Source organism: Mus musculus, chromosome 9, assembly GCF_000001635.26.
Source record: "Mus musculus strain C57BL/6J chromosome 9, GRCm38.p6 C57BL/6J".
In the NCBI taxonomy this organism is placed as follows: Eukaryota; Metazoa; Chordata; class Mammalia; order Rodentia; family Muridae; genus Mus; species Mus musculus.
Window position 1 is genome coordinate 53,109,411 of NC_000075.6, and position 16,176 is coordinate 53,125,586.

The 16,176-nt window shown below is 36.8% G+C and overlaps 1 protein-coding gene across 1 annotated transcript in view; it reads right to left on the minus strand.

The window, feature by feature from the left end:
- Ddx10 (DEAD box helicase 10) overlaps nt 1-16,176 on the minus strand; it is a 149,717-nt gene that overhangs the window by 10,957 nt on the left and 122,584 nt on the right. The window contains exon 17 of the mRNA NM_029936.2: nt 7,743-7,879. Within this exon, the coding sequence (NP_084212.2) occupies nt 7,743-7,879 (137 nt within the window). The remainder of the gene's footprint in view (nt 1-7,742; nt 7,880-16,176) is intronic.

Genomic DNA, 16,176 nt, shown 5'->3' on the forward strand with positions numbered 1-16,176 from the left:
CTATCTGAAAACATTAAGTCTCACAATTTACTATTAACTTCATTAGTTTTCAAATGACTTCCAAAGAGAGCCAACTCAAGTCTTCAAAGTTGCTTATTAAATAATTACTTACACTGATAAGCCAAACAAAAATCAAATGCATGAACACAATTTAAAATTCCAAAAGGGAAAGAATATTAATGGACTATTACATTACTGAGACACAGAGAAAGTCAAGAGGGCAGTTTCATAAACCTCCAACCTGTCTTTGAAGTTTCTCCAAATAGTTTTGTTTTTAAATATTTCAGAGACAGAAGACAGATAAAGTGAAAGGATGGCAGGCTTACAATGAAGCAAATGTATTATTTATATTATAAGGTAGACTTGACTTTTTTCTGTATCTGCCAAGCTGCAATAAGATTAATCAGCAAGCAGAGGTCCAGGTAAATGAAAACTGTAGTTAATAACCACCCCCCCCTTCTTTCCACCAACCAAAGAACACACATAGGCTGGATCTGTTCTTCCCTGAGTTTCTTCTGTCCTGGTGTTTTATCACAATAATCATACCCTGCCTGCAAGAGTCCTCTTTATATTATAAGGCTAACTGAAAACCTGGAAATAGCAGTTGCTGAGCAAAAATGACTGAAGAGATGCTACAGAACTCAATACTAAGAGAAACTACAGAGGTTAAATTAATTCTGTTACTAAGACATTAACAAAGACAATCAAATCTACTCAAAAATAAAGCCAGCATCAAACATGTTTTAAGGCAAAACCAAACACACAAAAGACAAAACAAAAACCCCAAGACAAAAGCACATATTGATTAGTATTAAGAACAGGTTAACAACAGCTAATCATTGGATCCATTTATTTAGTACAGGCTAAGGTGTCACCAAACACAGAAATGATCTGTAGAGAAATCATGTTTAAATTGTAACACTAGCCTTAGCACAAGGTATAAATCTAACTGCCCTTATGCTACTTAGAACAACCTATCAAACATCCACTATACAACAATTCCTGTGTCGTCTGCCAGTCCCAGTCAGAGCCCTGCGCATGCTAGGAAAGCACTCCCCTTTAACCTGGCAATTTCTTATAAAGGGATCAATCTTGGTTCAAGGCTGTAGTCTATAAATAAAAGAATAAAGGAAGATAGAAAGAATCTAATATTTTCTTTTTTGTTTGAAATCTTAAGGTTATAAATATTAAATACTCAATTTTATTGGATAATAAATGTCTAGAACATCCAGGTATTTCTTGTTAATCATATTAATATTTCAAAAACTTTTACATCATTTATAATTCACATAAGGATGGACATAAACCTAACATGATGAATGGGACTGTATATACAAAAATTAATATACTCCATGTAAAGTGTCAAATCTCTTAGCTTATAAGACACAGTTAAAAGAAACAATCTTATTGAAAGACTTTAAAAGGACAATTGTCACCCCACCCCTGTCTGGTTCAGATTTCAAGAGTAGCTTAGCTGTTACTCTCTTCAGGAAACTTCCTGACCCACTAGGTTCAAGTGAGACCCATCATTTCCTATGTCTGACCTTCCTACCACATCTCCGGGCATTCAAATCACAGCATTCATCCTCTGCAAGTTTCAACACCATGTACTAACTCTTTGGAACCACAACTGAACTAAAAGCTCTGTGGAAGCCAGGAATGCTATTTTCTGTTTAATCTTTTGTACTCTGTGCCTGTATTTATTATAGATAGCACATGATATGTACTAAATCATTCTTTATAGAAAGAATAAAGAAAAATTACAGTCACTCAAGATACAAGCAAATCTGGCATTTCATTTCATTTTGTTTTATTTTACCTTTGTGTGTGTGTGTGTGTGTGTGTGTGTGTGTGTGTGTTTATCTGAATTTAAGTTCAGGTGCTGGCAGAGGCCAAATGAAGACAACAGATATCCTAGAACTGGAATTACAAGCACTTTTGATATTATAAATTAAGTAGAATGTAGATTAAATAATGCAAAACATTCTTACTGTTGTTGTTTCTACCACAGAGATAAATACTTTTTATCATTCAAGCACTGTGACTACAATACATGGACTACTTGAAATCATGTATGATCCCGAAGGCAATTGCACATCTTTTCCTGCTTAAAGATAAACAAACTTCAAAATTCGTTGGCGATAAGAACAATGACTATGTACTGCTCAACAGACCAAGGAACAATGCCACAAAGACAACCAACCAAAGCTCCACTTTTCCTATGAACTTGTTTTGCCTCTATTTTAGTAATAACTACAAAAAACCCTAACATCTATGAACTCTATTCCACAGGCCCAAAAAGGAAAGAGATGGAAGAAAAGCCAGAGAAAACTGGACTGATTTTTTTTTTTTAAACAGATGAAAATGAGGAAAGATTCGAAGAAAACAAGCTTTTTTGTCTGACCCGGTACTAACCCTCCTGGATTATGAGCACATTTCCTGGTCCTTGCCCCCTTTTCAGCTGTTTCTGGGGATAAACTAGGGTGCTTTCTTGTTTAAAGTTCACACATGGGTACACTGTATTTTCATCATTTCTATCCCTGCCAAACTCTCCTCTCCTCTCCTCTCCCTCTCCCTCCCCCTGCCCCTCCCCCTCCCTCTCCCCCCCTATGCAGGAGTCTTAAAGAGAACTCAAGGCCAAATAATGTTCAAGGACCACAACAGACAAAATCTGTCTCTGCTGTGCAAAGTAAAAGGGTTAAATGATGGGCACCTGAACCCTCTGGAACCTCAGCACGAGAGAGGCAGCCCTGGGGATAACTCCAGAGGCCTGAGGGTGGTTCAAATTCCTCTGCAGCTGTGTAATGAACTGAAGAGACAGAAATGTAAACTTTTTTAAATCCTGTCAGACTTCCCTAAGGAAGAACTACTCACCACAGATTTGGTCATTCTTCACTAAATCAGGCTCACCTTCTTACTGACAAAGTGTTTTTCCACAGAGAGACTGGAAAGTGTTATTTATGATGAATGTTTATGAACAGCAACAAAGAAAACTTTCAAATGAAACCAATTCATACTAGTTCAAGACTCACTGCTATTTTCTAATTGCTCTATCTAGTCCCTTAAGACTGAACTCATCTTTGGAAACACCATGTTTATAACCAAAGAATATGCTTCTGGGAGAGCCATGATAACCGGGATCAGCGTGAGAATAGTTTATACTAAATGGAACCCAGAAAGAGCACAGCAAACAAATCTGTAAACATGCAGTAAGCTGACATCTCAAAACCTTAGTAAATCATTAAGTCTGCAACATGCAAAGAAAAGATGTAGCCCAACTGGAACAACACAGGACACCTGTACACATTACTTCTGTAAAAAGTAGTAGGTGCAGCAATTACTACTGTTAAAATTTACTACGATTGGTCTTCTGAATATTTGAGCTAAATTATAGACGACTACTACTTGTACCTTGTCATAAATCCTGCTTTCTATTCTAGGGATGATAAATAGGGTTTACCTTGTGTCTCACTTCATCTTGAGTAACAGAGGATATGTTAAGAAGCATGATTTGGGCTACTTGGAAAGAAATATAAATAAAATATATCTTCCATAAGGACATGAAACAGCAGTGGTATGGTATTTGCCAACTAGAATCTAGTACAGTGACTCTGAATTACTATAAACACTGCTGCTCCAACTCCCAACAACACCTAGCAATAGCTAAAGACACTTTTGGTTTCAACTCAGAGGGTGGGGGATATGCTACTCCTGGTAGCCACACATAATGTGAAATTACCTATAGTCCCCAACTGTCCCTATTACCTAAGCCAGAATATCCACAATCCTAAAGCTAGTCGGGACATGAACCCAGATCTTCAGTCAAGCATCATCAAATGTGTCTTCAGTTCTCCTGATCAATCTCTCTTACAGTCATGGCAGTTTGACTGTAAGTTTGGCATGAGGACTAGAACTAGGGAATCAGTTTCATTTACACTGATATTTTCTGTGACCATGAACATAAATTATTTAAAAGTTTTGTTTCTTCATCTGAGAAAAGAAAAGGCTGCATGGGTGCAGGCTTCCTTGCCAACTCTCAGGGTAACAGCAACGGCTCTGCAGCAGAGTAGTAAGCACCACACACACACACACACGCACACACACACACACACACACACACACACACACACACACACACACACACGCACACGCACCACACACACACAGAGCTCTTAAATATATTGAAGGAATAAAATCTGTCCACACTCTTTTCAACAAAGAATATTTCTTTACTATCAAGCAACCTGAGTAACCTTAATCTTCCAGAGTTAACTAGCTGCCCCTGAAGTGAAACTGTCTTAATTTTCATGTAATACTTAACTATCTTCCATCTGAAACCCTATCTTATATTAAAATGTTTTGGTATTGTTCAAGGTACCCTATCTCCTTTATCACTATCCACTCCTAGCTTCTTATAATCATCTACATTCTGTTGTTTCTTATATTATTCAAACTCTTAGGACCAAATATATAACCTCTTATACTTCTACTTTTATTGATGTATTTGTAAAGAGTAGCACATCTTACCCTTATGCTTGTATTGATGTATACTTATATATCAATCGATTAAGAATTCAAATATTTAAAGGCCTTAATATTCATGTCATTAGTACTGACAGTGAGAACAGAAACTGGAGCTGCAAGTGTTATCTTTTATAGATAATCATGTAAAGTCAAGTCTTTCTGAAAGATAATTAAAAGCATAAAACTATTATAAAAATCAATATGAGACTATTAGAGAACAAACCGCATTAGCTGTAGTAGGAAGTAGGAAGTGCTACTATGTGGTAACAATGACAGAAACATGTAATACAATGCCTTGTGAATGATGACTTAGAAACTGAACCTAGATCACATATTTTAGTGGTACAAACATGCATATAATTTTTAAAATCCTAATAAAATTATTTCTACCCAGGGTGTTTCTTAGAATGTCTAAAAAAAATTAGCAAAATATAAGATACAAAAGGTCAGAATCAGATACAGAAGGATTGCTGATACTTTAAAGGTTTGTTCTACCTGTTAAAGCAGTATCATGCAAACAAACAAACTATGGCTGCAGAACAAACTATAAGAAACCAAATGATATGCTCCTACAGAGTTAAATTATACAGAAACATCTGAACTCATGTTGTAAGCCAAGTTATCAAAAGAGAGATCCCATATCCAGTCTTTAATGGATGGGGGTAGGGACAGCCTTCACTATGAGCATTAAGGTAGCATGTGGACCATTCAGATGTCACACATGAGCGTCAAGGAGCTTTATAAAGCATTGTGTGCTGATTAATTTTTATAAGTCACTTCTAAATATTAGAAACATGGCCTGAACCTAATAGAAAGTTGTTGAAGGTCCTAACATAACTACATTTTGGATAAGTAAATTTTTCCTTTTACCAATAAGCACAGTTTATATAAAGACTAACTCAGAGTCTATCTACTTGGTTTTCCAAGAAGATAATTTGTTTGAGATTTTTAATATTTTCTGTGGACTATTTATTCTTCAACTCTAGACTCCATGGGCTATCTGAGGGGTCCCATCAACCTTTGTCTTCACGCCAAAAATATTAACTATCTATCATTGCTACCTAACTTCTATTCAGTGATTTAGAAAATCCATAAACTTAATACTCAATACAAGGTTATTATGATACATGGTACTCTGGAAAAAATTACTAAGTTAACTCATATTATTATTCAATTTACCACATTTCATTTAATTTTGGCATAGAGGCAAATAGAAGATAGACAAATGAACAGATTATAAATGGAAAGAATTTGGTTGTTTACATAGAAAAGTTCTATTATTTTATTGGCTAATATGAAAAAAGAATATGAAAGTATGTAGCAGAATTTTTCCCTAATTGCCTGATTGAGTAATGAAGAAGACAAGAAGCCAGTCACCTGGCAAGGAGGAGGCGGACCTTCTGGGTCCGAGAGAGGAAGAGGGAATGCAGGAAAAGGAAAGCGCCCTTTTGGAAGGAGCAGCGGGAGCAAAGCAGACAGATGTTGACTGGGAACTGTTTGATCTGGAATCCACCAGGATCCGCCACTGGAAAATTTCTAACATAGAACAGTTGGTGAATTTAGAATGATAGATTCCTCACCCATCGATTGTGTTATCTGTTGATTCTAAACTAAGATTGTGTGGTGTTTTCCATCTCGATGCAACTCAATTGAGCTCCAGGTGAAGGTAACCGCAGCTGAGCAAGGGTTGGCGAGAGTGCGCCCCCAGCGAAGCACGGAAATGAGGGACTGCCGATCAGTGTAATAGCAGCTAGCCATGGGTGACTGGGTACAGTGGTTCTGCGGCAAGGGAACTACAGGAAGTTTGGTGGACTGCCATATGGGGTCTGCCCTGGGGGCAGGAAAACTGTGGCAGTCAGAGAGTAGCCAGACAGTAGCCTGCAATAGCATGGCTTGAATGTTCTTAATCATTACACGCAAGAAAAGTGTAATTTCCTCTTAACTTTCCGTAACTTTTGATTTTTAAAAATTACATTTACTTACATATCCATTCATTCATATATTTGTATAGGGGTTATAGAGGATGTGTCCACGTGTAGAGATCTGTAACATACATTATACTGGAAAACTGTCCGGTACAGTCTGAGATTATTGAGCCGATGGAAGTAATCTGGTCTCCTCACTTCACACCCAGGCATGTTTCTGTCAGGAGTCCTCCAACACCCCTTGTCTGGTGATGGGTACCCCAAACCATAATTCTGTGACAGGAAAGGATGGCAGGAAAAACTCAAGAGAAAAACTATTGTGCCCTTGAGAACAGGTAGAAGATGAACAATTTCCAACAGAGGCTAGTAGTGTTTATAACTATGATATAAAAACCCCTGCAGTAGACAAAGAAGCTCATCCACAGAGAGAGAGGACAACTAGGAACTCCAAATTTCCCTAGTCAACTGTTTCTGCTGGACATTGTGAGGGTCAGACTTGGTGATGCTATTACTGTCTGTTGCTATTTGTTCTTTTATACAGCCCAAGGGGTGCTTTGCTCTGCTTTGAACTCCCCCTAGTGGGATCTTCATTGGGCTGCCTTAAAGAAGAGTGTCAGAAATAACATTGTAGATTGTTCTCTGTAAGAAGTCAGAAGATTTTACTGTAGTCAAGGTCAGAGGACAACTTACTCGAGTCCGGTATCGAGTTCTCCCGTGCATGACTGCCTGTACCTTTATCTGCTCTATCTCACTAGTCCAGTTTTTTGTTTTCTAAAATAAGGTTTCACTTTATGTGTTGCCTTAGAAGTCACTTGTCCAGCCCTAGATGGTCTTTAGCTTATGGTGACTTTCCCTTCTCAGCCTCCTAAGTGGTGGAACTTCAGGTATGTACCACCAGAATCTGGTAGTCAGAGATAATTTTTAGTAGCATTCTCATCAAAATCCATTGATATCAATAAAACCTTGCCTGTTCATATTTAGTGTAATTTATATATTCATGTATAAAGGATTAAGAATGAGGGAGAAGAAAAAAGGGGGAAGAATGAGAAAACAGAACTCATGTATCATAGTTATTTATGATAACAGGAATTATAAAAATAAAATTAACCCAAATCCTTAAAATGATCAGAAGAGTATGAGATGCAGGCAAAACAAGTACAAGTTGGAGTTTATAGGGCATTAGAGGAAAAAAAAATCTCTTGAAGTAATAATTCAGTCATCACTGGACTCATTAAAATAGAAAGGGTCTATGTGTGAAATTCATACTTAATGAGGCTAAGGGTAAGAACATACCTCATCTTATGGTTTGTATCTTCACTCTCCGACTCTTCAGAACTTCTGTGCTTGTCAGGATCTGGAAGTGTACTTGGATCAAACCCACCATCATCTTCATCACTCCAGTCCAGAAAGGCTTCCTCTTCATCTCTGGCCTAAGAAAACACAAGGAAAATCATGATGTAAAAAGTCAACTGATAATGGGACAATCACGACATAAAAGGTTAGCTGACAATAGTCAAGTTTCAGTACAGGTTCAAATACTCCTCTGATAGTCCCAAATTAGAACAATTCATTATAAAGGCCTGGAAACAAGACTTAGAATTTCAACATTTCTAAAGACAAAGAAAATCTGTATTATTTCAAAATTACAACAAATATAATCCAGAAAGTATAACTCTATTGAGTTCCTTTAACTTACAAGAAGTTATCAGTTTTACTTTTTCCATGTAACTTAATTATCAAAAAAGCACAATGTCTAATTCTCCTACACACACACACATGCAGAGAGAGAGAGAGAGAGAGAGAGAGAGAGAGAGACAGACAGACAGACAGACAGACAGACAGAGACAGGGAGAGACGGAGGAAACAGAGACAGAGAGAGAGAGACAGAGAGACAGAGAGAGACAGAGACAGAGACAGAAAGACAGAGACAGAAGACAGAGAGTTCAAAACTACCAAAAGTATTAGTTGAAAGTATCAAAAACCAGTAATGAGAAATATTTGTCTGATTTTTATAACAAATGTCTAAATTTTGAAATACAATTAGATCTGTAAGAAGTGTCTTTACATCACTGGAATGTAAGTGTAGAAATAATGTGACCAGGAGCATTGGGGAAGCAGAGAACAAAGGAAAGGAAAAGTAGCAGTCTGAGTCTCCTGCGACGGCATCACTTGTATCAAGTTGGTTTTTGAAACATTAGTTTGATCACCTGATATTTAGACAAAAATGCTGCTACATGAATTTAAAAAAAATACATGTAAATAGGATTCAAATTTGAAAGCCTACTAAGCTTCCTTCACTTAACATCTTTATAAATCTTTTTAGACCAAGTATGACAAACCTAATGATTTTTTATTCAAGTGATTAAGGCTGATAACGAATAAATTAATCCATCACTAAATTTCTTAAGGTTTTGGCCATTATTTCTTTACATATTTAAGCTACTTTCTCACCTGTACAAACAGGATTATGCATAAATGTGTACTGGACTTCTTCAGGAGTCTCCTAAGCTCTATTCATTTTTCTTCATTTTTCATTCTAATTTTGAATAGGCTTATTTGTACGAGATCTTCAGGTGACCTATCCTTTTCTCTTGATAACGTGCTACAAGCTCCCTAGCAAATATAAATGAGTAATTACACATTTAGTTCTAGGATGTCCTGGTTGTTGTTGTTGTTTTCTTTCATGGTTTTTATACAGTTAGAATTGGTCTATGGAGATTAACAGTTACTGAACAGTATCCCACTTTTCTTTATTTTGATGAACACCTTTTTCTTTATTTCTTTAAGTTAAGTCTATGCTAAATTTCAAGATGGCTAAGAGGCAGTTTCTACTGATTGCCTTTTCTTATTTATGAATTATATACATACATGATATTAATTATACATCTGATACTTTTATAGGGTACTGCAAAGAACATACTACAGAAACTTGATTTTGTCCCATTTTCTATGAATAGCTGAATTTATACTAAAAATGAATTAATCAATGGTATGTATGTAGATGCTTATCTGTTTTGTTCTCAAGCTTCTAAGTAGTGCTTTTAAAGTAAAGTTTTCTAAGGGTCCTGCTTGAGTCTGTAAAATGTGGAACTTAACCAAATATTTAGGCAGTTGGTCCTACCTCCTCAACTGGCTCCTGGGGGTTTCTCTAATTTCTAGCTGTTCTTTTGGCTTTGAGAGTTATCTATAATCTTAAGAGTTCAAATAAGTTATTTTGTTCAACTACATAACATCTATCATTTAGTATGGCTTTTTAGCATTGATTATCTTAATTTAATAAAACAGGAATATATTAGTAGGTAAGCTGTGGTAATAAGACCTCACTTGATATTCCAATGTAAATATTTATAAGAAAATGGTAATTCAGAATAAAATTTTACTGTCAAATGGTATTATTTAGATTTGTAATAATCAATACTTAGGTCTTACTTATTTTCTGGCCAGTCAGATCATACCCACCATAGTGCCTGTTCTGTACTACCCTCCATTTATGACAATGACAAATAAATTCAAGGTAGCAATTCTTTTCAGAAATACAATTTCTAACTACTATCAATTTAGAAAAATTAGAATAAAAAACATTTTAATATTAATCCTTTCTTAGTTTCTGTAGGAGGATTGGAAATATAAAACAACAAAATGTGTAACACCTGTATTACGAAAAGATAAGCTGCACATACAATGCTTTTATTTTAAAAACACTATTTTTACCATAAAAACAAAGATGCTACAAGTTACTCATAAATTTCTAGGAAGTTTTAACTTGGATGTATACTCTCTCTGATCATAATGACAAAAAAAACGTATATGCTAGCTGTTCTATCTTTTTGTGATTTCATAAATTGTTTAAAAGACAGTTTGTAAATATAATACCATCACTGTATTTCCTTTTAGACTCATTTTCATTGTAGACAACACAAGTATACTCTTGTGCATCTAGCATCAACTCACAACTGATTGTAAAATGTCACTGTGTTAGCAGAAGCTCTCTGAGGGAACGCACTTAAGTGTTGTATCAGGGAAGTGATTAACTAAATTGGTACAACAGAAATGCAACAAAGAAGGTCACTGAAGAATACAAAATTTGACGATGACGTCAGTACTTGTAAAACACTTTTAAGAGGAGAAAACAGGACAGTGGGAGTGCATGCCTTAAATGCCAGCACTCAAGAGGCAGAGACAGGTGGATGTCTGTGAGTCTGAGGCCAGCTTGGTCTACAGAGTAAGCTCCGGGTAGGCAAAGCTACTCACAGAAATCCTGTCTCCCAAAACCAACCAAACCAAACCAAAGACCTGAGAACTAGCAAGTTCTTTCTTTTTTTTTTAAATTTTTTTATTACGTATTTTCCTCAATTACATTTCCAATGCTAGCCCAAAAGTCCCCCATGCCCTCCCCCCCACTCCCCTACCCACCCATTCCCACTTTTTGGCCCTGGCATTCCCCTGTACTGGGGCATATAAAGTTTGCATGTCCAATGGGCCTCTCTTTCCAGTGATGGCTGACTAGGCCATCTTTTGATACATATGCAGCGAGAGGCAAGAGCTCCAGGTTACTGGTTAGTTCATAATGTTGTTGCACCTGCAGGGTTGCAGATCTCTTTAGCTCTTTGGGTACTTTCTCTAGCTCCTCCACTGGGGGCCCTGTGATCCATCCAACAGCTGACTGTGAGCATCCACTTATGTGTTTACTGTTACCATTTAAGGATCTAGATCAGGTTCATTTTCTCTGCTCATTAACAAACTAAAAGGAGGGGAAAACCTAAATCACAACAGGCAGCAGGGAAACTCTGAGATGCAGCAGACAAAAAGGCTTTTATGAGGTGTGAGGAAGCATGCACTGCTAAGGCCTACACACACACACACACACACACACACACACACACACACACACACACACACACACACACACACAAAGACCTTCTACAAAGCAGCTGAAGTATCAGGACCTCGAACTCCAGGACTCTCCTTGACAACTGGGGCTTTTAAGGATCTTCTGAGGATCTTCTGCCTTCCACCCCTGAATTAGAGTTCATCAATTTGACAGGCTCACAACTCTGGCAAACATACCCTTAACTGTCATCCCTAAGCTTGGGTAGTCCATCAGCAGAGCAATCTTGTCAGCTTGACAAAAAGTCTACCAGGCTTTTTGTTTTAATCTGCTAGATTTTTGTCTCAGTTGGAAGAATGAGGAAGAAGACAGGCATCTTTGAAGTTCAGTATCTTTATTACCTTGCTATATTATGGCCCTTCTCCCTCTCTGTCTGCCTATTTGATCTCACTCCTACTCTCTCACTTCCATGTAAAATTATAGCAAAAGGCCAACTATATTCAGAGCAATAACTAGATCAACAATAGACACTCAATGTTCTTAGCACCTTAATATTGGACTTCCAATCTCAACAGTTCTTAAAAAAATTGGTTTTAGAATACCTATAGTTTTAATTTACCATCCCAAAGTGACTAAAGAGGTACAAAATTTACTTTTAAGAGAATCAATAAGCTTAAAACATAGTTGTATATATCAGATCAAAAATAAATACAAATCCTTATAGGAAATACTGTGAAGACATCTTACAAACATGCCACAGTTTGACCACTTGTCTCCAATACCGATTCTTACATAGAAAAATCTGGGTTTATGTTTCTGTCTGCAGTGTTAAAAGAAAAACTCTTGTAGATCATATCTTTGTATGCCCAACAATCTTCAATATATTCTTGGTTAGAGACTTTTACTTTTTGTTCTTCTGAACTGAACACTATCTGTGTATACTGTTAATATATAGTGCTATCATACAGATTATTTAAGATTATTATTATTTATTATTTATTTATATCCTGCAAGGAAGCTGAATATTCTGTTGCAGCTTGCATTATTTTGATCCTCTCCAAATTTCTGTAATCCAAGTTTGTAAGTTTTCATCATCTCCCAATAGTTCATGAAATTATGCACACTCAATGGATTAATCCAGTCATGAAAATAAAAACCAATGTTCAATTACTTCCCTAAAGCCACTTCCTAACACTGCGACTGTGGAGTTTACAACTCACAAGCATTTGGAGGACATTACATTAAAACCGTAATGCCAGAGGGCTGAATATGGGGGTGAAGGATATGGTCAGTGGATCTAGGGTACAGTTCTGCAAGATGAAAAGGATCTGTTGTCTAACAGCATTTAAAACTACCATGCTGTCTGCTAAATACTGGTTAAGTTTTACGTACTTTTACTAAATGCACACAAAAATACCTAGCTAAAACCCGTATTTTACAGATTTTAGCCACGCACACAAGTAAGGAAATACATGCAGGTCTTGGGAAGGCAAGGTAAAACACATTCCTATAGGTTGTAGAGCAAGTTACTAGGAAAACTAAAACTAAGAACTTCAGTCTTTATAAGTCTTCCAGCCAAGGTCAGATGACACCATTCTCGTGATAAGATTATATGACTACTGCATATTTGGTAAGGATAGGGATTCAAAAATTATCTATCCTCAAACAAGCAACTACATATTACACCACCAACTGGCTCAGATGTCTTTTCCTATACATCAGTTATAGCATAAGATTTAAAGAGAACTTGTTGATAATTCTAGTAAAGACTATGGTGCTGCTGCAATAAACCCAACTCCACTTTATACTCTAGTATGAGATGGTAACTTCAAAACCTATGTATCTTAGTGTTTAAATAAGCAAGTCTGGTGGCTAAACAGATAAGAATGCATTTACATTTGAATCAGTGTATTGTGTGGTATGTACTTACAGCAACATACCACAAGGAATACACTTAAACCAAACTCTCCCTGGGGACATACAAAAGCTGAAATACACAAGGAAAATATCATCAAGGGACTAGACTGATTCTTGAGGTTTGATTCACCATACAACTGCTAATATGTTTTACCTTTTAAATAAATGTAGGTGTGGACAACATCTATACATTTAAAAATAAATAACTAACAAGAATTGTTCTATAGCCATCATTCTTAGTACTTACTTTTTATGCATATGGCTTTATGATTTTAAAAAAAAGTCATAGTCAAATAGATCTATGCAAGCCACTTTCACTCTGTTTTGGGTTTTTGGGTTTTTGTTTTTTGTTTGTTTGTTTTGGTTGGTTTTGGGTGTGGTTTTTTTGTTTGTTTTAGATTTTGTGTTCATATGTATGTGTTTATGCCTGTAAAGGAATGAGGGGTACCTATGTGCCCATGTAGGACAAAAAAGGATGGCAAGTCCCCCGGAGCTGCACTTATACGTGATTATGAGCTACCTTATGTGAGAACTGAAAACAAACTCTCTAAAAGAGCTGCACGCTGCTTATTCTCTCTTCAGACCTACCTCAAGTCGTTTTCAATTAACGTGGACATTAGTGCTCTGAATCACTTCTCTGGATCATTAAATTTAGGTGATATGATGTCTAAAAACATTCTAGTCATGCTCAGTAAATGGTGATCTGCAGCTAAACAAAAACTGAGTAACTGTCTTTTGGGTACAAAAGGTTTATTTCAGGCCACAAAAGTATTACATCACCCAGGAAGGAAAGGAGACGGTACTCTGGACGGCAGGCTAACATTGATCTACAGTGTTATAAGGCTGAAAGCAGGACAGGTACAACAGAAGCATCGCGCTTAGTTCACAACTGAGTGTCTACTCTATTAGAATAAGACTTTGATCTTCTTTGTGTTGTTAACCAGAACTAATGGATTTGGAGTGAAAACTGTAATCCCTTGAAATATTTCTGGTGATAACAATGAGTCAGCATGCCTTATTATTTGGATTTGATCAAAAGAAATCTCAACAAAGATATATATTTGCTCTGAAGCTAAATTTGGTTTCAACCTCCTTATAACACTTAACAACAAAAATAGTGAATATTAATTATCTGTTGCAAAGAAATAATTTTGTTTGATAAAACTAGTAAGCTTTCATCATGTTTATATTCCAAAGAGATCTGAACATAACTAAATAATACAGGGAAATAAGTCATGTACATACATGAAATAGAAGTTATTCATTTAAAGATTGGGTTTTGTACCATGGAAAAGTTCCAAAACAGTACTGCAGTGGCTAAGAGTGCTTGTATACATTTCAAAACAGAGCTAATATCTAGTGTTTTGTAAAATTAACCCAGTATACATACTTTAATTAGACCACTGGTAATTAAATTAACTATTTCTTCTGTTAATTAAAGTAACTATTTCAGTTCTGGTTAAACTTAAATTACAAATTGTCTAAAGTTTCATTTGTCACCTAATTTTAAAAGTGTTTTTTAAAAAAAAAGTAAAATAGACCCTAGAATATCAGCCTCCAAACGCTGACACCATTGCATACACCAGCAAGATTTTGTTGAAAGGACCCTGATATAGCTGTCTCTTGCAAGGCTATGCCGAGGCCTGGCAAACACAGAAGTGGATGCTCACAGTCAGCTATTGGATGGAACACATAGCCCCCAATGGAGGAGCTAGAGAAAGTACCCAAGGAGCTAAAGCGGTCTGCAACCCTATAGGTGGAACAACAATATGAACTAACCAGTACCCGGGAGCTCTTGTCTTTAGCTGCACATGTATCAGAAGATGGCCTAGTCAGCCATCATTGGGAAGAGAGGCCCATTGGATTTGCAAACTTTATATGCCTCAGTACAGGGGAATGCCAGGGCCAAGAAGTGGGAGTGGGTGGGTAGGGGAATGGGGGGGAGGGTATGGGGGACTTTTGGGATAGCATTGGAAATGTAAATGAGGAAAATACCTAAATAAATAAATTAATTAATTAATTACAGGTTTTCTATATATTATTTTTATTATGTTTAGGTATGGGTCTTGAATACCTGATCTTTCTAAGACTTTTACCATGAAGGGGTGTTTACTTTTTGTCAAATACTTTCTCAGCAGCTAATGACATGATCATGTGGTATTTTTTTCCTTTGTTTATATAGTGGATTACATTGATGGATTTCTGTATATTGAATCATCCCTGCATCCCTGGGATGAAGCCTACTTGATCGAGATGGATGATCGTTTTGATGTGTTAGTGAATTCAGTTTGCGAGAATTTTATTGAGTATTTTTGCATCCATCGATGTTCATAAGGGAAATTGATCTGAAGTTCTCCTTCTTTATTGGGTCTCTGTGTGGTTTAGCTGAAAGCATAATTGTGGCTTCATAGAATGAATTGGGTACCAAAACTTTGTGTTACTGGGACTTTGATGCTGGTTTGCTAGAGCTAAGAAATTAGTGATTAAGAAGAGACCAGCATCATTGAAATGAAATCTTCTCGAAGTGTTTTCTGAGAGCACAGAGGCTGTGTTCGAGAGAAAGCCAAGGTTATACCTTGTACTGCAGCAGGACTTGGTAATGTGTAAGAGTCACCCAAGTTTTGAAGGCAGGAACAGCTGAGGCTCGGCATTGTGAGAGGGAATGGAAGGCCATTGGTGAAGGTGTGCAGCCTCAGTTGCAATTGATGGCCCAGGACTGAAGGGATCATGCAAAGGAGTTGAGGCTTGGCACCATGAAAAGAGCCTATGAGAGGCTTTTGGTGAAGTCTAGTTACAGCAGAAGACAGCAGTGTTTTGGAGATGTCAATACCATGAGATGACCACCAAGAACAGCAGCAACAGTGGAGTATGGGTAGCCTAGAAGACAGGGTGTGTGCTACAAAGGGCAGAGCTGGAGAAGTGACCCAAACCCTTGGAGGAGCCCAGAAGATCATGTGTGGATCCCAGACATTGAAACAAGAA